At 42.8% G+C, this 27,264-nt stretch overlaps 1 protein-coding gene across 7 annotated transcripts in view; it reads left to right on the top strand.

Moving 5' to 3' along the window:
* The window catches only part of COL6A6 (collagen type VI alpha 6 chain), a 177,466-nt gene that overhangs the window by 94,951 nt on the left and 55,251 nt on the right, over window positions 1–27,264 (top strand). For all 7 annotated transcript variants that reach the window (XM_070072824.1, XM_070072827.1, XM_070072823.1 and 4 more), the window contains 12 exons: window positions 1,207–1,361; window positions 4,476–4,568; window positions 5,727–5,780; window positions 7,219–7,290; window positions 7,376–7,402; window positions 7,752–7,796; window positions 7,888–7,941; window positions 8,997–9,059; window positions 15,045–15,110; window positions 17,094–17,147; window positions 23,463–23,498; window positions 25,904–25,966. In XM_070072824.1, the coding sequence (XP_069928925.1) occupies window positions 1,207–1,361; window positions 4,476–4,568; window positions 5,727–5,780; window positions 7,219–7,290; window positions 7,376–7,402; window positions 7,752–7,796; window positions 7,888–7,941; window positions 8,997–9,059; window positions 15,045–15,110; window positions 17,094–17,147; window positions 23,463–23,498; window positions 25,904–25,966 (782 nt within the window). The remainder of the gene's footprint in view (window positions 1–1,206; window positions 1,362–4,475; window positions 4,569–5,726; window positions 5,781–7,218; window positions 7,291–7,375; window positions 7,403–7,751; window positions 7,797–7,887; window positions 7,942–8,996; window positions 9,060–15,044; window positions 15,111–17,093; window positions 17,148–23,462; window positions 23,499–25,903; window positions 25,967–27,264) is intronic.

The raw sequence follows: 27,264 nt of genomic DNA, 5'->3' as shown, positions 1-27,264 counted from the left end.
CCTGGACTTTGGTCTGTTCTGTTGGGTTCTTTCTCAACCAAAAACAGACTGCAATGCACTCTGAATTTACAACTGGAGGATGAAGGGTTTTATTTTGCCCTGTATTTGCTAAATCTGCCTTCTTTTTTATCCTATGGAGTCTTGGCCTTTGTTCATGAACTTTAATAGAAATTTTAATTAAGACTAAGAACAAAAACCTTGAAGTGCTTATTTGGGGTGGGTAATTTTAATTTTAATTTTAGGTTTTTTTTAATGGGTCAAAGATTTATCTCTTGCAGACACCATCAGAGATTTTTTTTTCCAGGAAGTGCTTCAGAATACCCAGAATTCCAAGACCATCCTTTCTTCCCACTAAAAAACTAACGAGTTTCAACATCAGGAACTAGCTTTCTTGTTGTTGTTGTTTTTAGATAGTATTGTCAGAGATTCAAAATCTTTGAATAATAACCACAATGTTCATTGAAAATTGTCGAGCATTTTTCGAGAGAACAAGTACCTCTTGTACTGGTTTTTCCTATTTAGTTGTAAATGATTTCAGTTGCTGCTGGCCCAAGGTTTTCTTGAAATATTCTTATCCTTAAACTCTCAAGGCCTCTGAGCCACAGCTTTGTATGGTTGTCAGCCGTTGGTTTCTAGTTGTCTGACCATAGATCTGTTAGTGACTTTCGATAATTCCAGTTCCCACGTGATTCCTGATCCCTTATCGTGTCATTAAGAGCCATGCTTCTGATACATTCACATGCACACAAATCTAGGCATTTTGTTAAGATACACATTCCAATTTAGTAGAAGTAGCATAGCCCAAGAGCCCGTGTTTCCAGTGAGCTCACAGGTGATGTCAGTGCTGTTGCTCTAAGAATCCCCATAGGGCACCAAAACTGTAGAATTCTTTTTTTATATTCAGGCTCTTTTGTATTTTTGAATGCTTTTTAAACTCACCTTCTCACTTTGAACTATCAGGGAACTAGAAGTTCTCTTACAGTTTCCATGTCTCCAATCCAATTAGTCTTAAACATGTATGATTTCTTTTTGGCTCTTATTGTTAAAGTCTTGCTCCATGTCAGTCTTACATGTGGTTAGAGGAAGTGGATGATATGACAAGCACTCTGTGTGCAAAGGTTCGCTGAGAACAACAATTTTAAAGAGGTATGCAAAAGGATTAATCAAATCCACCTTGTTCAGAGAGTTGCAAACTGTGTTGAACAGGCCTGAATGCTCTCATAACCGTGGCTTTGGATGGAGCTGTCCATTCAAGTGACCTGGCTGATCTTCTCTACATGGAGTTTGGGAAGGGATTTGAGTACAGAACACAGCTCACTATTGGCATGAGGGATCTTGGGAGCCAGCTGTCCAAGCACCTGGTAAGTTATGCAGAGATGGAGAGTGAGTTTAAATTTTGGTTACTTTATATGTAGGCTTAATGTTGATGCTTATGAATCTAAACTAATTCTGTTCATTTGTAAGTGAAGAAAGCTTTTTCTGACTTAATAAACAGCCTGAATAGAAGGGTATTTGAAAGAAATATAGTACAGATGTTATTGTGTGTCTAATTTATGTTTGCTCCCCCCCAAAAAAGGAGTAGGCAAAAAGAAAGAAGGACATATTTATTATTTTTTTAAATTGTGTTTATTTATTTGAGTAGTAGATTTACAGACAGTGAGAGGGAGAGACAGAGAGGTCTTCCATCCGCTGGTTCACTCCCCAAATGGCCGCAACATCCAAAACTACTCCTATCCAAAGCCAAGAACCAGGAGCATCTTCCTGGTCTCCCATGCAGGTGCAGGGGCCCAAGGCCTTGGGCCATCTTCTACTGCTTTCCCAGGCCATAGCAGAAAGCTGGATGGGAAGTGGAGTGGCCGGGACTAGAACCAGTGCCTATATGGAATGCCGGCACTGCAGGCAGAGAATTAACCTACTGAGCCACAGTGCTGGCCCCTGGAAGACATATGTAAATAGTATCTACAATCCTGCCCAAAGTACAGTCAATGAACCTGAGTGCCAGGGAGACTCAGATGGGAGCGCATCACAGCTTGGCATCCTGAGGATGGGTCTCGGGTCCAAGATGTCCGTTTTTCTGCAACAGAGGCTGTAATGTGTCATATGCACATTCCGTATGGGGTTCCACTAGGGAAAGCACAGAAACTAGCGACAGTGCCCCTCCAAGATTGTACCTTAAGAGCCACGGAAAGATTTTTAAGGGTAGTCTTGGCTCTGCAGACTTTTGCCTAAGGTTCTATTTTTAAGAATCTAAAACCTGTGTATGATACACCTTAATCAAATGTCTTTCAGAAACATACAGTCATTTTAGGAGAACCAGGGTATAAAAGATCTCTCTAAAAAATCTCTCTGTATGTCTCTCTGCCTTTCAAGTAAAGTAAACATTAATACAAGAGACTAAAAAAAAATCTAGTATGATGAAAAATGATTCTAATCATTTAGCAATTTCTCCCTTTGTTTCTTAGCACACAAAGTTTGTTTTGTGACACAAAGTTTTCCATTTGCCAAAAATTTCAGAAAAGCAATAAAACTTGAAATGTGTAAAACCAACTAACAACAACAAAATGGCTCCTAGGGTTTCATGTTAGAAACTTTATTTAGATAACCAAAATCCTACAGCATATTACAAATTATTATTATTACTATTGTTTTGCTTATATAGCATTTCATTTCTGTGATCTATCAAAACTGACAAACTTTTGTTATGAAGAACAACTTCATTCTATAAACTACCAATGCAGATTTCAAACAGTTGTAGATAGGGAAAAAAATACATTTTGTAAAATAAACACTGCCTTCCCATGTAGGAAAAGACTTCCAACAAAACGTCTCTATTCTTCCAGTAATTATTTTCACATATTCAGAAGCAGGAACAAAGCTGGCTTTAAACATCTGTGAGTACTTAGGTACAAACCTATAAGGTGGAAAATAGCAGAAGTTGGCACTTCATTCAAAAGTTCTCAAACAGTGATTAAAACCTTACAGATCACACATTACCAGTCTTTTATTAAAGCAAAAGTGTCACAGAGTTTGGTAACACTTCACTGGAGAGAGATCTTTCATTCACTGGTTCTCCTCAAATGCACACAACAGCTAAGGCTGGACCAGGCTGAAGCCAGGAGCCCAGAACTTAATGCAGGTCTCCTATGTGGGTGGCAGGGACGCAAGTCCTTGAATCATCATCGTGATACCTCCCAGGATGCTCATTAACAGGAAGCTAGATCTGAAGTGGAAGAGCCAGAATTTGAACTAGGCACTCTGATATGGGATACAGGGATCCTAAGCAGCTTCTTAACCAAGTGTCAAATACTCACCCTTGTACTAGAAATTTAATGAGAAACTATGTACTAAGATTGATTATACCCTGCTATTATGAAACAGCAAACAGAATTTTCCTAAAAATAAATCTGGTGGGTTAATTGTACAAATGTGAAGCAATATGCCAGCTATTTAGGGGATAACTAAGTCTGGGATACTTATTTTAAAATATACAGTATGGTTTGTTGGCTGAAGAATAATTTCCCCATGTCCCTACCTCTACAGCAATTGCTTCCCAAATGCTGGGCATTTAATTGGCATTTTTGAAATACTATCCCAAAATGTTCTGGGAATGCTTGCCGTTGGACTTAGTCCCAAGTGCTGTTACATTGCATATCGTGTAACTCTTCTAACATACTAAGATTTCACAAAACACCGAAAGGAGAAGAGAGCACCTGTTTTGTTGAGCAAAGCATTTGGGGTAGAATTATACAGGGTAATCAGTTATACCACAGTCAGTGCTGGGGTGGGGTGGGAACAAGCCACTATAACCGTAAATCCATATACAGTGAGTTGGCCCTGGCTACACGGATGCTATTTTGATAACACAAACGCGTTTTCGAGTTGATTTGAAAGTCTTCAAATGATGGAAAATGCAGCTCACAAAGGAAAGATGGAAGCCAAGTTTCACACATTCTCTGTGAGCCGTGACTCCGATGAGCAACAGGCTGCTTTTTCCTTTCTTTTCTTTCTTTTTTTATTTTTCTTTGACAGGCAGAGTTAGACAGAGAGAGAGAGAGAGAGAGAGAGAGAGAGACAGAGAGACAGAGAGCAGAGAGAAAGTTCTTTCTTTCCGTTGGTTCATCCCCCAAATGGCTGCCAAGGCCGGCACTGCGCCATTCCGAAGCCAGGAGCCAGGTGCTTCCTCCTGGTCTCCCATGGGGTGCAGGGCCCAAGGACTTGGGCCATCCTCCACTACCTTCCCGGGCCACAGCAGAGAGCTGAACTGGAAGAGGGGCAACCGGGACAGAATCCGGTGCCCCGACCGGGACTAGAACCCGGGGTGACGGCGCTGCCGGCAGAGGATTAACCTAGTGAGCCATGGTGCCAGCCAGCAACAGGTTTCTAAATCTGTGGTAGAGCCTGGTCATCCTGCTGGGCTTGTGTGTGTGATCTGGAAAGCAACACCAAAGGTAATGAGTTTCCCCTTCTCTGCCAAGGTCAACGTTGCTGAAAGGACTTGCTGCTGTCTGTTCTGCAAGTGCATTGGAGGAGATGGCGCCATGGGAGAGCCTGGACAAGCCGGGAAAAGGGTGATTGTAGTCCAGAGTTACGGTTCCCTTTCTTTAAACTGTAGTCTGTCTCTCAGCCATGGGTTTAGGTAGAAATCAGGGGTGACTTTAACTTCTAGGTAGAACCTCTGTAGGAAACGTTTATTACATACCTCCTCTAAGTCAGCTTAGATATCATCAGCGTCCCTTGGTATTTTTAATTGCAGTCTTTTTAAAAAGCTTTTTGTGGAAGTTTCAGGAGAAACAATGTCCAAGATCCTTGATGACATATTGTCCTAGCCATGATGATGATGCAGAAAAACTAGCTTGACCTGATCTTGAGTCGTGAAAACCTCCTCGACCCAACCACTGACTTCAGGTTCCATTTTTAATGGTGGCAGAAACACTAAAATCAAGTAGAAGATTTTTTTTGTGTAGACCACTGAAAATCAGATCACTGTACTGTAGCAAAAGATGTTATGATGTTTCAGCTTGAAACAGATCAAAATGTTGTCACAGATATACACACAAAACAGGACAATTGTTTGTTAAAGTGACTAAAGACATGGATGTACGTGTTTCCTAACCAAAACAAGCTCGTGTATCCTTATGCAAAAATATTTTAGATTTCAGGAAATGTTTATGTATAAATATGCTATAGATGCATTAAATCATGTTTTCAATGCTGCTTGTGTACATGTGTATATAATTTGTAAATAATTTATAGATGTCACTGTAACTCCCAAAATTTTTGGATTTATTGTTTCCTGAATGTTTCAACTTCATATAAATAGAGTGGTTGGATTTTTTTAAACAGGGCTCAGAAAAAAGTGAAAGTAAATGTGTGTGGTCTTTCGACACATAGCATAAATCCTAAAAAAAGCTTTTTTTATTTTAATGAAAAGAGGATAATGCTAGTCTGTTCGGGACAAACATAGCTCTGTTTGCTTGAATATTGTCTTTAGATAAACTCTAGTGCTAAATATATAAAACACAGAAGAGTTACAGACAATATTATGATACACACACACACACTCTCTGGATACTCGTCTGGAGATTTTGTGTGTGTGCAGCCTAGGCTGAGGAGGGAGCTCTGACTATGGCACATGAAACAAAGCTGTGAGGTTGGGAGATTTCACTTAATCTCCTCTGCCTCTGGCCTGTGGTGCACTAATATTATTCTCCTTTTCTTCTTTTCAGGGCCTCGCAGGTTTCAAAGGCAGTGAAGGCTACCTGGGAGAAGAGGGTGTTGCAGTAAGTCTAGGAGTTTCTAGCTTGTTTGATTATTTTGTTTTTCAACTGCATCTATGCCTAGGAACATAGGTATCATGCGAAATCCCTTGGGTCAGTTCAGAGGGAAACAAGAAAGTCTAAAAATTCCTATGTAAAATCTCAGGGCTTCCTGATCCTCACCGAGTTTTGTTTCTGGGAGTCATTAGAAGCTCATCAGTCTGTTGTTTCCCATTTGGCTGTCATTAACATGGCACAATGAACTCAATGCAAAAATTATCTGCTTCACCAGCAAGTCAAGTCACTGCCATTTCTCCCTTCCTGGTCTAGTTTGCAAAAGCAAGACTGATTTGCCACGTTGTTTGTCAGGGCCCTCGCTCTGTCTTACATCCCTCTGGCCTTTCCTGTGGACTTCTGGCTCTCCATGCAGACATTGATTTCACAGTATGCATGGAGTAGCTTTCCATTTACCACATTATTTATCATAGACATCACTCATTAATGCACTCATGCATTCTTTTATTCACTTAAGAAATATGTATTAAGTATCTTCTAGGTCAGGTAGAGAGGTAGGCCATAGAGAAAGAAAAATAAATCAAAAGGAAAAAATGATTCCCACCTTAGGAAGCTTCCAACGTAGGGCTAAGGCAAATCAGACAGCTGTGACTCCAGTTGTTTATACACAAGAGCTGTAGTAGAGGCCTAAGGAGGTGCAAAAGAATGAGGCATTCCAGGTCCCTAGCAGCCCCAGACACAGCACTGGTAAGAGTTGGGGCTTGAGAAGGGAAGGCTGCAAACAAGGGGTTGTACTGGGACAGACGGTTGAAGGAGACAAGGAAAAATTCTCCAAGCAACGTGTGTGGAAAAGAAAATTCTATGTGTAGCGGTTAGGGAATTGCACGTTGCCAAAATGGCACAGTCAACATGATTGGAACCTAAGATACTGCAGGAAGAGATGGTGTTCATGAATAGTAGGCAAGACCCAGGTTCCTGGGAATCTTGAACACCACGCAGCAGAGTTGGATTGTGTCTTCTAGTTCAAGGGCCGCCACTGAAGGGTGTTAGCCGGAAGAGTGAACACAATGGAGGTATTGAGAATGCATGCCCAAGCACCATTGTAGATGACGAGAAAGCAGGGTTGCAGGAATAGCCTGACAGTAACAGGGGCAAAACAAAGAGCTCCTAATCTTGGCTGGGGACAGGACAAAGGGATATATTAAGGAGGTGAAGAGGATGTAACCTAGTGACCACTGGAGGAGAAACTTCACTATGTGATGTGCAGGTGAGATCCAAGGCCTGTCAGCAGAGTGGCTCTCACTTACTTCTAAGTTTTTAGAAACAGAAACTGGATTATACACTGTGAACAGTTAAACTTGTTTTATTAAAAAAAAAATACTCTCGTCAAGTTTTCAAGACATATCACAGATGGTGATAGCTCACCTACTTGTGGCCTCTCTTACAGGGAGAAAGAGGCGCCCCTGGGCCAGTGGGGGAGCAAGGGACTAAAGGATGTCATGGCGCGAAAGGCCCCAAGGTAGGGCTTGCCCTGCACTTTGTGATACCTCCCCAGCGTTAGCTCTGTCTCCTATACTAACTGCTACTGTCCTTTCCATTTTCAGGGAAACAGAGGACTGAATGGACAGGAGGTATGCGACCAGGCACATGCATTCATCAGCCCATCTGTTCTCAAACCACATTTTCATTTGTGAGGTTATCAACCTTGGGAACTCATGTGTGGAGGATGCAGCTGAAGTTTGCTGATCTTCTTTTTTTATTGCCCACCATTTCACTTGGTTTGCTCCTGTCTTTTATTGCAGGGAATGTGTGTTGTTTGTCGACTGGTTCTTTTACTGAAAATAGTCTCTACTCTTAGCCCAGCCCAACCTAACAAAGAGGTTGTATGTGAAACTCAGAATTAGACTGCTTTTGTTTGGTGTTTAACTTCCTTGCACATAGATGCGATGCGCTCTCTCTTAATCACGTCTGTCTTTTCAGGGAGAAGTTGGGGAAAGTGGAATTGACGGATTAAGTGGAGAACAGGTAGAGCCTCTGCTTTCTACCGCAGAAACCTTGTGAGTTATTTCCCATTAAGAAAATGTGAAGTTGAGTTTTTTCATTTTGTGTTTTTTAGGGTGACAATGGTCTTCCTGGAAGAAAAGGAGAAAAGGGTGATGAGGGAATCCAGGTAAGGATGGAAGGAAGGGACAACCTAAAAACCGGGCTCTGAAGTACAAGGATGATTAACTGAGTAGGACAGCGACCCCAGATGCACCAGCTAGCTACTGCCACAAAAGTGTTTTGTGACAATTACAAAACCTGAATCAAATAAAACAATAAACACGTGCTTCTTGCTGTCTGAAGGGTTTGGCTGACCCATATGGGGCATGAATTGTCTATGCTCATGTGAATGTGGATTGGCCAGGGACTTGGCTCTTGTGTTCTTGTTTTCCTGGGACCAGAAGCTAACCTAGCCATGGTGACCAAGACCTTGTCATGGCTATGGACGAAGCTCAAGAGGGCAAGGAGAAATATATAAGACCGCTGATGGCCTCTGGAGGCCTAGGCTTGGAGCTGTGGCAGCGACACTTCCATCTCTTCCTGTTGGCTAAATCAAGTCATGTGACACAACCACAAGAAGGGAATCCCCTTGCTGTTGGAAGTCACTGCAGATGCACATGGCAGGGGCACAGATACAGGGAGGAGTAGAGAAATGGGGCCATTAATGAGCGGGGGCTATTGAGACAGTACCATGCCAGCAAAAGAAGTGGGGTGTTAACCAGGGTCTGGGGTGCAAGGCAGCATGTCAAGTGATCTGTGCATCATTCCCACTGGAACAAACACCCATTGCAACTTCAGTTACCTGCTTTGTCTTCAAAGCGTGAGTGGTTGAGTCAGAAGCTCACTTTCTAGCTGATGCAGCCACTCTGAGAAGATCCCGTTACTTTCTGATTCTCCGTTGCCTCATTAGAGAAAGATAATGAGCAGTAACTGGTTGTCAGAACACTTGTAACAACTGACTAAGGTGGCAGCTCTGTCTGGAACATGGAGTCTGTCATTGGGGCAAATAATTAAGTACATGACTCAATTATCTATGTGATGCCTGTAACTATTTTTGTAGCTGTTCTTTCCAGTTAAATAAACTTGATAGAAAAATACTTAATTATTCAAATCAGGGAGAAAATAAATTATTTGTTTTTATTTTATTAAAACTTCTCATCTTCTGATTTGTGTCAACTTTAGGGAATCCCCGGAAGGAGAGGGACTTCTGGTGACCACGGAGCCAAGGGCCTGCGGGGTGATCCTGTGAGTGCTGGGCCGCCTGGGCCATCGACTAGAGCGAGGGCCCGGTTGTCATCAGCCCTTCTGCTGAGGGGGGCTGCTGCTTTCTGTGAGAGGCACTATGAGAGAAATCCACGGTTTACACCACGGATGTAAACTTTACAGAATTTTTTAAAAGCAGGCAGCTGCGTTAGATTTTCTTTGAACACAGATGAAGAAGGTCAGTGAATAGCCTAGCTCTTGCACACCATCTGCAAATGCATTTTTTGAAAAAATAAACATTCAGAATTACTCTTGAGCTTGGGTGCCATGAAGGAATTCCAGTCTACTCCATTGTCTTCCAAGTATCTCAAAAAGGGGACAAGAATGGAAGAAACATAGCCTTCTCCTTTTTTGATGTGCTTAAAAGGAAACACAGGGCATTAGAGAGAGAGAGAGAGAGAGAGAGAGAGAGAGAGGCAGAGACAGAGAGAGACAGACAGAGAGAGAAAGAGAGAAATATCTTCTGGTTCACTTCTCTAATGCCCAGAACAACTGGACTGGAACTGGCCAAAGCCAGGAGCCCAGAACTCCATGTGGGTCTCCCACATGGGTCATAGGGGCCCAGTTACTGAGCCCTAATCCGCTGCCTCTGCCTCCCAAGCACCTTAGGAGGAAGCTGGTTCCAGAAGCAGAGCAGCTTCAGTTTGAACCAGCAGTCCAGTGTGGGGAATGGGCACTCTGAGTGGCAGCTTACCCTACTACACTGTAATATTCACCCCATAGTCTCTTTTCTTTCTTTTTTTTTTTAAGATTTATTTATTTATTTGAAAGGCAGAATTACAACAAGGCAGAGACAGAGAGAGAGGTCTTCCATCTGCTGGTTCACTCCCTAGATGGTCACTACAGCTAGAACTGCGCTGATCCTAAACCAGGAACCAGGAACTTCTTCCAGGTCTCCCACGTGGGTGCAGGGGCCCAAGCACTTGGGCCATGTTCCTCTGCTTTCCCAGGCCACAGCAGAGAGCTGGATGAGAAATGGAGCAGCTACACTTGAGCTGACGCCCGAATGGGAAGCCGGCACTGCAGGCAGTGGCTTTACCTGCTACGCCACAGTGCCAGCCCCTTCTCCTTTGTTTAAGAAAAGGCATTCGCAATTAAGAATATTAGCCTCATCTCCCTGAATCTGAGCAATCAGGTATGGTTTTCTTCAACAAAACTTGTGACACAAAGCTCCTCCTCCCTCAGTTGAGTAGGCTTGACCCACAACAGAAACAACACAGGAAGTATAGGAAGAAGGCCACCTCCAGGGGAACATCCGTTCTATAGGATCTGCATCTCCATGCCCACACGTAAATCCCCCAAACTTCAATGAATTGGAACTTGAGTTTGTTTCTAAATGTTTGTTGAACTGTAACATACACCAGAAAAGTGAACAAACTATGCATTCACAGCTTGATGAGTGTGGAGACACCTGTGTCACAACCGCTTGAGCAAAAATAACAGGACTTTGGGGCCAGCACGGTGGTGTAGCAGGTAAAGCCACCACCTGCAGTGCCGGCATCCCACATAGGCGTCAGTTCAAGTCCCAGCTGCTCCACTTCTGATCTAGCTCTCTGCTATGGCCTGGGAAAGCAGTGGAAGATGGACCAAGTCCTTGGGCCCCTGCACCCATGTGGGAGACCCAGAGGAGGCTCCTGGCTCCTAGCTTCAGATCTGGCCGTTGCAGCCACTTGGGAAGTGAACCAGTGAATGGAAGACCTCTCTCTCTCTCTCTCTCTCTCTCTCTACCTCTACCTCTACGTCTCTGTAACTTTGCCTTTCAAATAAATAAATCTAAAAAAAAATAATAAGACCTTATCAATATCCCACCAGCCTCCCTAAGGTTATCACTCTTACGGCACCATACATTATAAACCAAGAATAGGTGAACTATAGTGGAATCACATAGTGTGTATTCTTCTGCTTCAGGATTGTCTTACTGAACACTTGTGAGATTTCATCCATGAGTTGTGTATAACAACAGTTGGCTCAACTTCGCTGCTGTGTAGTAGTCCATTGTGTGAATCCACTATGCTTCAGTCTTCCATTATAGTAACAAATGCTTGAGTTGTTTCCATTTCATGCTACTATTCCCTTTTCCCCACTTGTCCCTAGTGTCATCATTTTTTGATGTACTTTTATACACATTTCTGTTGGGCCTATACTTTAGGAATAGAATTTCTGGATCTCAATGTGTATGTCCATACTTGGCTTAAGTCTTTACAGTCAAAGAGTTGTAGCAACAATTGTTTGTACTGATTTACCTTTCTCCCAGCAATGTATGAGAGCAGTGTACTATAGATCCATCAGAGTGGCCAAAGTTTACAAGAACAAATGCTAACAAGGATATTTCCCAGAAACCTTTTCATTAAGGTATACACAGTTCACACATTTCATAATTATAAATTTAGGAAAAAGATACTTCCCACTCTACGTGCCCTCCCACCCACACTTACACCCTTCCTCTTCCTCCCTCTCCTATTCCCATTCTTATTTTTTTACTAAGATATATTTTCAACTAACTTTATACACATAACATTAACTCAATACTAAGTAAAGAGTTCAATGAATAGTATAGAAAAAAAAACTCCTCAACAGTCGAAAAAAGGACTGTTCAATGTCATCACATCTCAAAGTGTCAATTTTACTTCTATAGATTCTTTTAGGACTTTTTCTTTAATATATCCTCTGTCTATATACAGTGGGTTGATCAGAGAAAGAATTTGGTGCAATGTACTCGTTAATGTAAGGTATGCACTGAAGATAAATTTATTTAAAAAGCAGAGGCATTGGCACTTGAAGATAACATTGCTTGCTAAGGGACGTCTTCTGATAAGGATCTGGTGAACTGAGAGCTTTCAAACAGCTTCAGTGTCTAATTTAGATCCAGGGAACTATCCACAAATAAGACTAATTAAGAAACACCAGTTCAAGTGCAAAGACATGTCAGTTATCTCTGTATAATGACCAAAAATTCACTTGACAAGTTGATGCACAGTTTCCATTGACTTTCATCAGAATTTCTCCTTAATTGTCTATCAACTGTATAATTATATACCATTTTCAAACGAAGTTGAAGAATGTGAAAGAATTTTTATTTTAAAAGAAATGTTCTGGAGCCAGTATTGTGATGTAGCGGGTTAAGCCACCACTTGCAGCACTGGCATCCCATGTGGTTGCTGGTTCGAGTCCCAAATGCTGCACTTCCAGTTCAGTTCCCTGCTAATGGCCCCAGTGATTAGGCTCCTACACCCGTGTGGGAAGCCCAGCAGAAGCTCCTGGCTTCTGCCTTTAGCCTGGCCCAGCCCTGGCTGTTGCAGCCATTTGCGATGGAAAATCATTCTCTCTCTCTCTCTCTCATCCCCCGCCCTCTCTCTCCCTCTCTCTCTCCCTGTCAAATAAATAAAATAAATCTTCAAAAAAATGTTCTATGACTTAAAAATGGCTGAAAATTCAACCTATAAGGATTTCTCTTTCTCTTCTCTTTCACCATCTGAACTTTATGTTTTCGGTTATTAAAACATTTTAATTTATTTTCACTTCATTTGAAAGACAGAGATAGCCGGTGCCATGGCTCACTAGGCTAATCTTCTGCCTTGCGGCGCCAGCACACCAGGTTCTAGTCCCGGTTGGGGCGCCGGATTCTGTCCTGGTTGCCCCTCTTCCAGGCCAGCTCTCTGCTGTGGCCCGGGAGTGCAGTGGAGGATGGCCCAAGTACTTGGGCCCTGCACCCCATGGGAGACCAGGAGAAGCACCTGGATCCTGGCTTTGTATCAGTGTGATGCGCTGGCCGCAGCGCACCGGCCACGGCGGCCATTGAAGGGTGAACCAACGGCAAAGGAAGACCTTTCTCTCTGTCTCTCTCTCTCTCACTGTCCACTCTGCCTGTCAAAAAAAAAAAAAGAAAAGAAAAAAAAAAGAAAAGAAAGACAGGCAGAGATAGAGATAGAGATAGAGATAGAGATAGAGATAGAGATAGAGATAGAGATAGAGATAGAGACAGAGATAGAGATATAGGGACTGACCGAGATCTTCCATCGACTGACTACCACCAAATACCTGCAACAGTGAGGGCTGGGCCAGGCCAAAGCCACGAGCCCAGAATGCAGTCCTGATCTCCCATGTAGGTGGCAGGGACTCAAGTACTGGTGCCGTTACCAGATGCCTCCCCCACTATTAGCAAGAAGCTGCGTTGGAAGAAGAGGCAGTACTCCAGCCCAGGCACTCCAATATGGATAACCAGCATCCCAAGCAGTCTTAGCCACTAAGCGAATTGCCCACCCCCGTTATCCTAACTTTAGTGCATAACAGTTCTTCCCACTCATTTGGGCATGTGTGAATCTCAAATCTAAGACAACTCTGTGTACTTCATTAAGTGTAGTTCTAGTGGATTATTAATTAGGGCAAAACTCAGGAGATAAAGATTGATAGAATAAACAGAGCACACATATGATCGTGTTATTTACAGGAATGCATGCAGATGGTACAAATTTGCTGAAAATCTCAGCCTACTCAGATTGAATCTGTGATCACATGGAAGTTCATCTGGTTGTTTGGAGTTTCCCATTTTTACTGAAATATGTATTCTTTTAATCTTGCATCTGCAGAAAACTGGCCTAACTGGTCACTGTTAGAATCCATGTTTAGTCATGAGCATGTCCAACAGCGCTCTTTTGTCAGGTTGCATAGCTATGGGAAAACTAACCAAGTCCCAACCTACATTGGCCAAGCAGCTGTCCACGAGAAGTTGGTGTGGTTCTGTAAAATGTTCTGATGTGATCCTTTCTTATGTGACTTCCTCCACCAAATCCTTTAGAATTGGGTAATCATAAGGGGCTGACATGTCTAGTGGCATAAAACTCTGGGCTTACATTCCCTTTTCCCCACTTGTCCCTTTTCACCAAAATACAGTTTTCTAATGTTATAATTTAAGTATACACTACTTGGTTTTTAGAGACCGATACTTAAATATAGGGAAGAAAAAATAGAGAAAATTCTTAATTTTATGTATACTTTAGTAATATCGGTTATATCAAATAAATTTCAAGTCCATCTCTTTGATCCCTTTAATCTATAATCTCTACCACTGAGGAAAAACTGCTTATTCAAAGAGTTTATTACATATCTGGATCAATGATGTATCTCTGTTGGTGATTGCAAATTGCTTATTGATTGATGAAGGCAATCTGGGCTGCTGACAGTTGACAGCCCAGCAGCTGGCACTCCATGGAATTGGATAATTATTGTCCCTTCTCAGTGTAGGGAAGCATTGACTGAATCAACCAGCTCAGTCAACTGTCTCAGCCTAGACAGGGTATGCATTGTCCCTACTACTCAAAAAAGAAAGCCTTTGGTTTGGGCCACTAAGGATAATGTTCCAGCTCTGTGCCCATTTTGACTGAGTTTCTGTTGGAACATTTCCTTGACTACTAGAGAAAACTCATGATTCCAGAATTTCCTGAAATCTAAAACAAAAAAAAAAAAAATGAGGGTGAGTTTATGGGACATCAAAGCAAAGTAAGAGTGGGCGCCAGGGGCAGTCCTCAGCATCACTCAACGTTTTCCCATTCCTACAGTGGGGCAGTGCCAACAATTTGCCTTCTCCCAAGGGCAGGGGAGAGTGAGATCCACCAACCCTGAAGTGTGAACAAAGTAAATGTAAAAGTGGCAATAGCAATAAGAGGTCCCTCCACACCTAGGACGACACTGCCGTCCATCTGAGCCGCATCACCCTGGCTTCCTTTGGCTCTGCCTTCCACGCTGAGTCCCCGCTTTCTCCCCACACGCTCACCTGAGATCTCTGTGATCCCTCTGCTAACACCAAGCACAGGAAGAAAAGAAAACTTCTAAATCGTCTGAAATTTGAATCTGTTTTCAAGTGTCTTGTGAACTTTTTGAGGGACAGTTAAATGCATTATGCTTCAGTTATATTTTAAGGAGAAATGTTCAAAACCTATTAACTTTCTTCTCTCATTTTCTACTTCTCAGGGAAATCCTGGAACTGACAACAGCATAGAAGGACCCAAGGGCTCAAAAGGAGAACCTGGAAGACAAGTAATTAAGTGGGCATTTGCCAGGAAGCTTGTAAAATGACGATGTGGGTGCTGTGAGCTCAAGTTCTTAGTGATTGAGTACAAGACGTCTGATACATAACTTGGAATCAAAGTGGATAGAGTTGGTATAGAAAAACTATTGTGGCCGGCGCCGTGGCTCAATAGGCTAATCCTACGCCTTGCAGCGCCAGCACCCCAGGTTCTAGTCCCGGTCAAGGCGCCGGATTCTGTCCCGGTTGCCCCTCTTCCAGGCCAGCTCTCTGCTATGGCCCGGGAGTGCAGTGGAGGATGGCCCAAGTGCTTGGGCCCTGCACCCCATGGGAGACCAGGAGAAGCACCTGGCTCCTGCCTTCAGATCAGCGCGGTGCGGCGGCCATTGGAGGGTGAACCAACGGCAAAAGGAAGACCTTTCTCTCTGTCTCCGTCTCTCTCTCTCACTGTCCACTCTGCCTGTCAAAAAAAGAAAAAGAAAAAGAAAAAGAAAAAAGAAAAAGAAGAACTATTGTTAGGAGCACAGTGATCTTTCACTCCTCCTTGTCTGTGAGATTGGAGAAACATTTTCTTCTTCTGCCTCTAAATGTATGATGACTGACTTTTCCACACACTTGAGGTCTTCCTTCCTGAAGAGAAACATCAGAACCCTTACTTGAAAAATAGGGCAGCTGGGGCCAGTGCAGTGGCGTAGTGGGCTAAGCTTACGCCTATGGCCCGACATCCAATACAGGCACCAGTTCGTGTCCTGGGTGCTCTTGTTCTGATGCAGCTCTCTGCTGTGGCCTGGGAATGTAGTGGAAAATTGCTGAAGTGCTTGGGCTCCTGTACCCACATTGGAGACCTGGAAGAAACTCCTGGCTTCAAATCAGTCCAGCTCCAGCCATTGTGGCCATTTGGGGAGTGAACCAGCGGATGGAAGACCTTTCTCTCTGTCTCTTCCTCTCTCTGTAATTCTACCTCTCAAATAAATGGATAAAATTTTTTAAAAAATAAATAAGATAGAGCAGCTGATGACAGAACCATGGTAGCAAGGGCTCCTGGCCTTTCTAGTAGCCAGAGGACACATACACTAATAAGACATCATATGATCAGTAGGATATGACAAAAAGAACAAGAACTGGTAGATTTCGATGACTCACAACCTTAAGGCAAGTCTCCTGAGACAAATCCCATGAAACCCCACAAGATGCAGTCTGTTTTTAGGATTTTAAAACATGGTTATCTAGAACCTGTATGTCTCTGGATCTTCCTGATGAGAAACTTCCCTCGATGGTCCCTCCTGGGGCAGAAGTCTGATGGGGTAGAAAGAGTTTTCTCTGAGGACAGGCTGACCTCGTGATCTGTCCTGCCCCAGATTTGCAGCCTTGGATCACTTCCTAAAAATCTCATTTTTCTCACCTGAGGAACTGGGTGAATAGCCTACTTCTGGAAGTTGATGGCTGTGGTGGGAATTAAGGGCCACATCAGAACCGTCTGCAAATGTTACTGGGCACTGTTAGTAAGTGCTAATGTCAGTCTCCTAGGAGACTCATATTATTTTCGGTACTTTTGTGCCCTGGGGAGACTTGTTAGTTTTATGAGGTTTCAATCATAGTAGGGTATTCATCTACACAGGTTAGCCAAACAGAATAGGAAATCCAAAGGTAGAAATCCAAACATGTAGTAGCGACCATACCTGACAGGTGGGAATCTTCCATTAAACCCACTGTGGTGACAGTGGGGATAGTTTGATTTAAATACTCTGTGGCTGGTGCCCCAAACGCAAGTTCCACAGCGGTGACGATGAGGGAAAGACAAGTTAGCAGGTTGTCCGGTCTTTCTTCTTGACTCCCATGGACATGAGACTTATGACCCGTGGACATTGACGCCACGTTCCAAGGGAAGATACCCAACATTCGTGTGGACTTGGTCCCTGAACCACAAGCTGAGGCTAAAGAGCACTTGCCAGTGCTGTGTGGTCACTGCCATCATCTGTCTGTTCCTTTGACAGGGCAGGAGAGGCTGGCCGGGCGCCCCTGGGACTCCAGGCTCCAGAAGAAAGACGGTAAGAGCCCTTTAGACCAGGGTCCCCTCTGTTGTGGTAGTTTATACCGTGATGAAAATGGCTGGCTGACAGGCATCGGTGGGATGGTCAACTGCCTCAGGAAAACCCACTTAGCATTTATCCCAGAGTAAAACAGGCCAGGGACTCAGGAAGACCCCTGCAGTGGAGGTAGGAAAGTTGTGGGAGAAATTACCCATCAGGGAGACAGCTGCGCAAAGAGACCACAGATGGCCAGGCAGGGGAAGAAGTGTGGGTCTGGGTTCCTGGCTATGCTGTCCAAGATCACCAGTGATGTCGTATGAAGTCTGCACTCAGTTGCTGTGCCAGGTTCCATGGCTTTTAAGAAAAATCAGGGCAAAAAAGAAAGAAAAGACATTCCTGGTTTGGGCATATTCTTTTTTTTTTTTTTTTTTTTGGTTGATTCTTATTTTGTTACTTGATTTACTTTGTTATTTTTGCAATGAGCATTTTAAAATGTTCTATGCTTGGCTGCATAGAAAAGCACAGAGATTATAAATAAACTCTTTATCCAATAAGCAAAGATGCCTTTAATGAAATCTGCTTAAATGCCTGCCTTAGGGTCCTAAATTAGGCCTGTCTTATGTCATTTTACAACATTTTCTTTCCATTATTTATTTAGTTGTCCAGGCTTCTTTGACTTCCTCCACCTCTCCCCAAAATATGAAATGTCTTAAAATTGCTGGAAAAGTGATTTGCTAATGCTGGGTTAACACAGATAAAGAAATGCATTTGCTGTTCATTTCACTTTCTCAAAGGGTGTAGCCAGCTTACATACCCCTGGAAAGTATTTATGATTTAAAAAAATATTATCCAGGAAATCTTGGCACATGAGGATGTGCTTTTAGTATTTTATAGCCTCTAACGGCTAATGCAATATCACCACATATCATTATTTATACCACACAAGTCCTCAGCAATGCAGCCCCAAGTGTGAGTTACAGATTGAGCCAAGTCATTCAGGAGGAGAAGCAGGAGTTCCGGCTGAGAATGGCAAAGTAGAAGAGTTTTTTTTTTACACTTCTTAGTGCAATTCACCAAAAACAACAGACATTAAAAATAGAGAAACAAATGATAACCACAAGTGATGACAACTACTAGCCAACTATGTTTAAGTCTGGACCTTGATGAGGAAGGACTTAGAGCTCTGACACACACCAGCTCAGACCTCAGACCTCAGTCCTCAGACCTCAGGTCAGGATCAGATTTCTCTGCAGCTACTGCCCTTGTCCTGAAGGAGCTGTGAACACAGTTCAGCAGAGGGGCAGGAAGAATGGGAAGCTGAAAAGTGTTCCCTTGTATTGTCTGCAACCAGCAACCAAGGCCATGCTGCCTGCAGAAGCGATGAGGTGGGAGGAACAAACTGTGAGCCACCCACTGTGAAATCCATGGCTCTCTTCAGTGCCAACAGGTTAGCCAGGTGTGGCCCTAGGGTAAAAGGCAATTCGTTTACTAAGAAAATGAGACAACACATGAATGAGAAAGCTGCTGGCCCAGCTCCAGCTGTTGAGGCTATACAAAGAGTGTACCAGTGGATGGAAGATTTCTCCCTCTGTCTCTGTTACTCTGACTTTTCAATTTTAAAAATAAATCTTTAAAAAAAAAAACAGATCTATTGATCTTTATTAATGAGATAACTAGCACTCAGGATCTAGGCCTAGAAGCTGCAATGCATGGTGAAGGAAACCTTACAAGCAAGGGGCAGATAAACCCTCATTAGAAGAGGAGTTATTCAAGAGAAAAGTAGAACCCTGGCAAGTAGTTCTTCAAACTTTCAAAAGTTCAGACATTATTACTGTTTTAAAAAGTTCAGAGGATGCATTTTACATGATAAAGTGATCATATTAAGTGTGTAACTGATCATATAGATAGGATTAAGTGTCAAAGGGATCACATAAATAAGACCAAGTGTGTGGTTATAACAATAGATAGAATTGAGAAGGAGAGAAAGTTCCAACATGGGAAGCAGGCCGCACAGCAGACTCATAGAATGACAAATGCCCTAAAGAGCACTCTGACCTCAGAATCAGCCCTCAAGGCATTCAAATTTGGTTGAAAAGCCCATGAGAGCATTTCAGGCATGGAAAACCATGACATGGTGGCAAAAAATGTTCTGCCTGAAGGATCTCTGTGAGTGAGACTGCAGTGGAAAGAAGGGGCCATCAAAGAAAGATGTACTTTTCTCTGTAGGGAGAAGAGAACTTCCACTTTGCATATGGTCCTGTCTAAATACTGACAGAGTTTGTGGACTCAAAAGGCTTCCATAGCCTTGGCAGCTTATGTCAAGAGCCTCAGGTGGTCATTGACATCAAAAATAAGAGTGTTAATTGTTAAATCAACAATAGGAGTCACTGTGCACTTGCTCCCCATGTTTTGGACCTCTGTCCTTAATGAATTGTACTATGACAATTAATGGTAAAACTTGTCTTCAAATAGTACTTTATACTTTGTGTGTGTGTGTGGGTACAAACTGTTGAAATCTTTACTTGATATAGAGTTGGTCTTCTGGATATAAAGTCAATTAAAAATGAACCTTAATGAAGAATGGGATGGGAGAGGGAGTAGGAGGTGGGATGGGAGTCAGGGTGGGAGGGCAGGAATGGGGGGAAGAGCCACTATATTCCTAAAAGCTGTACATATGAGATTTGTATTCATTAAATAAAAGCCTTCTAAAAAAAAGTTCAGGGGATGAATAAGACAATAGAAAATTAAGACAGGAAGCTGGTGATGCTTGGGGCAAGATAGACAAAAATGGTTGTTAAGATTAATAGAAATGTTGCTCGCTGACAATCCTATTCCTCTGTCTTATGTTTCTTCTGTTAAATTCAAGGAAAATTAAATGTAGTATTTAATTTTAAAAGCAGGAATTGTATCCTTTTTAATCACTGTCCCACTGTTCAGAATTCTGTTTGTAAAAATTCATTAAAGGATGTGTGGTCAGAAATCATGATTACCCAGTGTCAATGATGGTAACTTCTAGATAGAGGATCTTGGGTGAGTTCTATTTTGCGTCTTCTCTGCACTCAAATAGTTAAAAATCAGAGTATATAATTTTTGTAGTAACAGCAAAGTCATTCTTGTAGGAAGAGGAAAAACTACACTCTTCACTGCAGAACTGCAAATGTATTTAGACTGGGAGTACTGAGGACTCAGGGTAATAAGATATCTATCTACTGAACTGAAAGTGATCGGAGGATGTGTCATGTGAGGAAATAAACCACATGGACCAAGTCTGAGCTTGATTCATTCACCAACTATTTATTAAACGCCTACAATATATCAGCAACGCCACTGACTACAAGAGCAAGGAAAGCAATAAGAGATGACCTCCCTCAAAGAGCATGATTTCTCAACTTCAATACTGTTAATACTTGGGTTGCACAATTCTCTGTTGTGGGAGCTGTTTTGCATTGTAGAATGTTAATTTTGTCCCTGGCCACTACCCGCTAAGTGTCACTGGGACCCCCAACTTGTGACAGTGACAGATGTCTCTAGATATTGCTAAATATTCTCTGGGGAAGGTAGCAAAGGGACTGTGGAAAACAGTTGTTGTAGAGAGAGACAGACTGGTTCTCAGTGCTGTGCTGGGAGACTGCAGGGGGCAGTAGGGTGAGGGGCAAAGAGAAAAGATAGGGTCAGCAAGCAGCAGTGCTGCGGCGGATGGGGAAGACGGAAGGATTGGCTGTTTGTGGACCAGACTTTCCTGAGAATTAGAATAGAGGCTAGCGCCAAGGACAGCGAGAAGCAACAACAGTCTCAACCAAAGCCTGCTTTCATTCCCATTCATTCCAGGGGCTGTCACTTCTGCTTTGCCTTTCTTGTCTCTCTTGGCACTGCCGTAAAGGCATGGTATTTGCTCTAGGACAGTGGTGCATCGTTGCAAATGAGTTTGCCATGATGACCCAGTATCAATGTGAGGTTTTATCATTCAGGATAGCCTACTTTTCCTTTGGGAACTCTGTCCCAAACCAGTTCTCACCTGTTCAGGAAACTGAGCCCTGGTAAACACCCAGAAAGCCAGGCTGTTAGGGGACCATGGGGTGGGTACCCTGTTCTGGGTCCTCTCCGTCATGGTTCCTTTTGGGGAGATTGTCTTTCCTTCCTATCTGTGTTTCCTCTAAAGATAAGGCAGGCTGTCTCCCTGTGTTGCCAGACATTGGCGAGTGCTGGGGCAAACCGTTAAGGCAGGGTAATCTTAATTAGAGGGATGTAATCTCGCTCACATAAAGTATTTGAAAATATTAGGCGACATCATCTGCGCAGTTTCCTCCTTTTCTTTCCGTCTCTCACGTCCACCCAAGGTGTCTCTCCCGCGACCTTCATTTGGGGCTTAAATCCCAAGCAGCCATTCCCAGAGGTGTTAGATGATGACTCCTGCAGATGCTTCTGTTACCTGTGGGTGGTGGATTCCAGTCTCACCCCTGCAGGAGACTTATAAACCCCTGGCCATAACAGGAGTCCAGTTTTTCTCACCCCCGCCCAGCCCCGCACCTCCAAGGGAGCGCGAACTCTCCAAGTGTGTGCTGTGATAATTCATTTTAATCAAGCCTTAAGGACACAAGAGGATGAGTGTTTAGTGATGTTTAAGACACAGCGCCCGTGACCCAGGGGAAGACCTGTGAGTAGGAAGGTCTATACCATGTCCCTCACAACACAGCAGACTGGGCGTGCTCTGTTTTGCCTCCTGTACCATTCCTTTCAGCTTCTTGTACTCAGCAAATGCATCCACTTAAGCCCAGGTCTGACCATGTACATTTCCTGCTCCAGAGCCGCTGTGGCTTCTATTAAATGTAGCAGGAGCCTTCAACCCAATGCTGTTAGCCTCATAATTCTGCTACTTCCTACTCTTCTCACACTTATGACCAAAATGGCCCACTGCCATTACCAAATACGCTTATTTCCCTGAATCACCTGGACTGCGCCCTCTGCTGGAAAGACTTCTTACCAGGCTCAACCTTTAAGGCTCCTACTCATGCTCTGAAGCCCATCTCAAAAATCCCTTCTTCTGGAAAGAGTCTCCCAATTTGACCAATTGGATGTGATTGCTTTCTGTGAAATCCACATCCTTATCATTTCCATTCTTAGGACACTCGCCATACTCTGCCTTGTATATATTTGTGGTGCTTATCTCCTCCCCTGAAACCCATTGACTGAGAGTTGCCCAACATCAAAAAGACTGTGTGTGTGTGTGTGTGTGGTTTCTGTCTGTCATCCTTATGCTCCCATGGTTCCCGGCCAGTATGCTTTGTGCATGGGAGATATTTTTCTGAATGAAACTGAAGTAAAGTGAATCAGAACAGACAAACTCTGTGTTAAAGGAGTGGAAACAACTACTTTTCCTCCCTCTGATAGAGAGGATTTAGACTTCCATGGGAAGATAAGTAGTCAGTATTTTAAAGAAATATGCCACTCCCCACCACCTACCGGCACAGTCTTTTATTGATACCAACCAATTTTGACTGAAATACAATTAGCAGAATTTAAAGTCTGCAATACTGGCCTTTTGGAACATCTCAAATTTCTACAAGACATGGTTATCTGACGTTCACTGCATTTTGCAAATCCTGAATGTCCGACTTGATATAACCTTACTGAGTGTTCCTAAGTCAAACAACAAATTGTCACTGTCTCTTGATATCCTGATCTACGAAATAGTGATCTAGAATATACCCAGACCCCTACCCTTACATATGGGGTAGGAAGAAAAAATCCACTTGATTGTTACAGTATCATTATTTTGATTAGATATTTTATTAACTGAATTGAGTACATTTGAACGCTTGGGATGATTTTTTTCAGTACCGACAGATAAGTGTATTATTTGGCTTTTTCAAAATAACAGTTTGACCATCATTAATTTCTGGGCTGAATCTATTATGAAACTCATGGAGTCAATTTTTTTTTTCTGTTTTTCCTCTGGCCTCCTGCCTCTTGGCACTCTGTTCCCAGTTTCTGGCTTACTTGGTAGTGCTTGGGGAAAATAAAAAGAAATAAAAATCTAATCAGTCAATTTTGCAGCTTGTGAATAGCTCTAGTAAAAGTTGAGTGGAGGACAAATTATTGACCACAATCTGTTTTCCTAAGTGTCTTTAGACTTCAATTGTTTATGATTTCAATTGCTATGGTCCTAGGATACAAATTCAGAGTTAGCAATGTTTTGCTTTCACGGTACAGTGGATAGTTGAATGTGTCAGGCACTTTGTGGGAACTTTTATTTATGTCAGTGCTTTGCTAGCTTAAATATAAAAAGCATTTTTTTTCTGAATTAAAGATATCCACCCTTTCCTCCTATTTTAGGCAACTCGTGGCAGAAGGGGTCAGACAGGTCCACAGGTAAGATGATATTTTTTCTTAACTCTAAGTGATAAATATTTCTTGTCTAGTCAAGAACTGGAATAATAATGGCTCTATAAAATCTCTTCCAAGGCTAAAATTCTTCCTGATGATGGAATAAAATTTTGGAAAACATTCAGGCTACAATTTCAAAAAATCAGATCTTAAAATACATATTTGGGAACTTTCAATTTCAAAAACATAAAAATTCATGACCAGACACAGAATTTGGCCCAATTATTGTTAAATTTAATTTTGTTTGCATTTCAGGAACAAACTCTAGCAACTCAGTAGGAGACCTTTCTTTCAGATTTTTGATCAATTAACTATGAAACTTGCAATTTGCATAAAATCCCTTATAGACTATGAATATAATAAGCCCTAATAAAAATCGGATATTCTGGATATTTTGTTCAAAAACTATATCCTATTCCCTGTGCATGTGTTGGTGGTAAATTGCAGAAGCTCAATGAACATACAGTGTTTATGGAAGAGCAGTTGTGAGTTCAAATTCTACAAAACACACATCCCCAAATTAAAATACAATGAGGATAAATATGAAAATACTTCAAAAAAAGTCATTATAAACGGAATTAAAAGATTTTTATTTTGGTGCAAAAAAATTGAAATTCATGGAGTGTTTTTTTTTTCAAGATATGCACTTTCTGTGAATTTATTTATTTGACAGAGTTAGACAGTGAGAGAGAGAGAGAGACAGAGAGAAAGGTCTTCCTTCCATTGGTTCACTCCCTAAATGGCCGCCACGGCCGGCACTGTGCCATTCCGAAGCCAGGAGCCAGGTGCTTCCTCCTGGTCTCCCACGCTGGTGCAGGTGCCCAAGCAGTTGGGCCATCCTCCACTGCCCTCCCGGGCCACAGCAGAGAGCTGGACTGGAAGAGGAGCAACCGGGACTAGAACCTGGTGTTCATATGGGAAGCCGGTGCCGCAGGAGGAGGATTAACCAAGTGAGCCACGGCGCCGGCCCCTTCTGTGAATTTTTAAAAGATCCCTCATGCATGGATTTCAAAATTTTTGCATCATAATAAACTTATCTTTTAATTCTATTTTCTACATACAAATTTCTAAAATTTATTTGTATTTATTTGAAAGAGAAAACTTCCCTCTGCTGATTCACTCCCTCAAGTGCTCACAACCCTGGGCCTGGTTGAAGGCAGGACTTCAGAACTCAGTCTCCGCTTTGGGTGACAGGGACCCAGCTCTTTGAGCTACCACCTACTGCCTCCCAGCATGCAAAATAGCAGGAAGATGGAGTGGACAGCAGAGCCAGAACTGTAGCCCAGGAACTCCTTTTTGGGATGTGGCTGTCTTAAGCAGCGTCTTAACTTCTGCACCAAATACCTGCTCCAGTTTTCCTCAATTTTTTGAAGCCTTCTTGCAACAAATCCACTCTTGGTCACATCATGATAAAACTGCAGAATGTTAAAGTATTTCTTCTAATTTAAAGAGCATAAAAAGACTGTTTTATTCATTAAATGAATGACAAATTACATTGCATCAGAGTTCTATTCAACAGTAATACATATCAGAAAACAGCAGAGTAATACCTTAGCCATGCAGAGGAAAAATACTAGAATATCCTGATTGCCCAAATTAAATCTTCATAAAGCTTCCTTACTTATCCTGCGTCACTTCTCAGGCAGTGTCCAAGAACAATGCAAAGAGAATGTTTAACTTTTTTGTTTTTTCAAGATTAATCTACTTATCTGAAACATTGAGTTAAGAAAGAGAGGGAGAGACAGCGAACTTCAAATTTACTAGATCATTCCCCAAATGGCTATGATGGCCAGGCCAAAGCCAGGAGTGTCCCACTTGGGCAGCAGGGGCCCAAGCACCTGGGCTGTCCTCTGCAGCCTGCCCCCTACCTCATGGTACACAAGCAGGGAGCTAGATCAGAAGTGGAGCAGGCAGGAAGCGAACTGGCACCCATAAGGGATGTTAGCTAGCTATGCAGGCAGTGGCTTTGCCGCTATGCCACAATGCCAGCCCCCAAGACAGTGCCTAACTTTTGACCTTTAGATATTCCATCTATTTGAAAGTAAATATAATGTTTTAAGAGATAATGGTATGGAGATGTTTAAAGAGAATGTAAGTAAGTTGTGAGGTCTCTTAGGCCACATACCCAAGTTAGATACAGTATAGTACAAAGGAGTTTGCATATGTATGAGAATGCCAGGAAATACAGTAACATACCAGGTGTGGTCTTCTCTACTTAATGAAATTATAGGTTTTGTTTTCTTTGTATTTGCCTTTATTTTGCACATCACATTTTTGTGCGAAGATCTTGCATTCCCATTGTGATTGAAAAATACATGTTTATAACCTTGCATGCAAAAGGAATAATTCTCAGGGGACAGTGTTAACAGGTTGGGTTTTTCTCACCACAGGGAATAACGGGCATCCCGGGCCCAGCTGGACTCGAAGGCTCCCAGGGACTTAGGGGCCCACAGGTACGAATCACGGTCAATCAGGGTGAGAAAATGTGAAGTCTTACAGCCTTCAAAGTCCTTTGCGGAATTACAGATTCCAGGGTAATACAGCAAGGAAGCTGCATGGTCTGGTCTTGTGCCACACTTGTTCTCCTTGCTCTAAGTGTTGTCTCAGTCCAGAGATGAGAAGAGGGTGAACCTGCTGGGTAGCAGTCTCTGTACACGGGGCTCTGGGTAGTTACGGTACTCCAGGGAGGCTCTAAGCCAAGAGAATGTCGAGCCTCAAGCCTGCAAATTGTGGTCAATTTAGCAAGTAATAGCCTGCAGTATAGAAAACTTGGCTCCGTTCTAGGAAAGAATTGTTCCAAACAGAGCTGGAGTCTTCCACGGGGTGATCCATAGCATGGCGCTCGGCCTGTCCCTTCTAGCCCACTTCTCCGGGGAGCTGCTTGGAGCATTTTTTCCTTTCCAAAGAACAAGCCATGGCTGGCTGTGTCTGCTGGTCACAGGAGGGAGAGGAAGCAAGTGCCAGGGATGGTGAAGCACAGCCTAAAATAACAGTGAGAAGGGAAGGGAAGTCCCAGCAAATGCCGAGAGGAAAGAAAGAAGGTCCAAACACACAAAAATGATTTTTTTTCCTCTCCAGACTTAGTTTTGAAAGCCCTCAAAATGACTGTTTGGACTATGCAGAACAATGGCCCCATTACTTCGCGAAGCCTTGATCCACAAATGAAAGTAGCTAAGCTGTGTTGGCAGCTGCGCACACCAGAGTCAGACACAACACCGTTAGGCATCAGAAGGGAGGTTGTGCCCGTGTCCAGGAAGGATTTCAGGGCAGTACACGTCTCTCCCTTGGTCGGCTCCCTCTTTCCAGCTTGGCTGTTTTCTGTCTGTTGCTTGCCAGCTCAGGAAGACTCACTTTTCTTGCTCTCAAGTGAGCAATATTTGCCACTTGGTTTGTGAAGAAACTTTATCTCATGCTTAACAAGTCACCCTAGCATCACTTCTTCTGTTTTGTAGACTCTTATTTTTTTTCCTGTGACATAATTTTAAAGGAGAAGCTCGAACTCAACACAGCAGGAGGGGTTCTCTGTATAAACTAGAGAAGCCACAGCTAATAGGCAACTGGGTATCCCAGAGGTGGAGCAATCTAGATCTTATCTTTTTTTTTTTTTTTTTTTTTTTTTTTTTGACAGGCAGAGTGGACAGTGAGAGAGCGAGAGAGAGAGACAGAGAGAAAGGTCTTCCTTTGCCGTTGGTTCACCCTCCAATGGCCGCCGCGGCCGGCGTGCTGCGGCTGGCACACCATGCTGATCTGA

Source organism: Oryctolagus cuniculus, chromosome 4 (assembly GCF_964237555.1).
Source record: "Oryctolagus cuniculus chromosome 4, mOryCun1.1, whole genome shotgun sequence".
Classification (NCBI taxonomy): Eukaryota; Metazoa; Chordata; class Mammalia; order Lagomorpha; family Leporidae; genus Oryctolagus; species Oryctolagus cuniculus.
The sequence above is the reverse complement of the archived record's forward strand: the minus strand, read 5'-3'. Positions and strand labels throughout refer to the sequence as shown.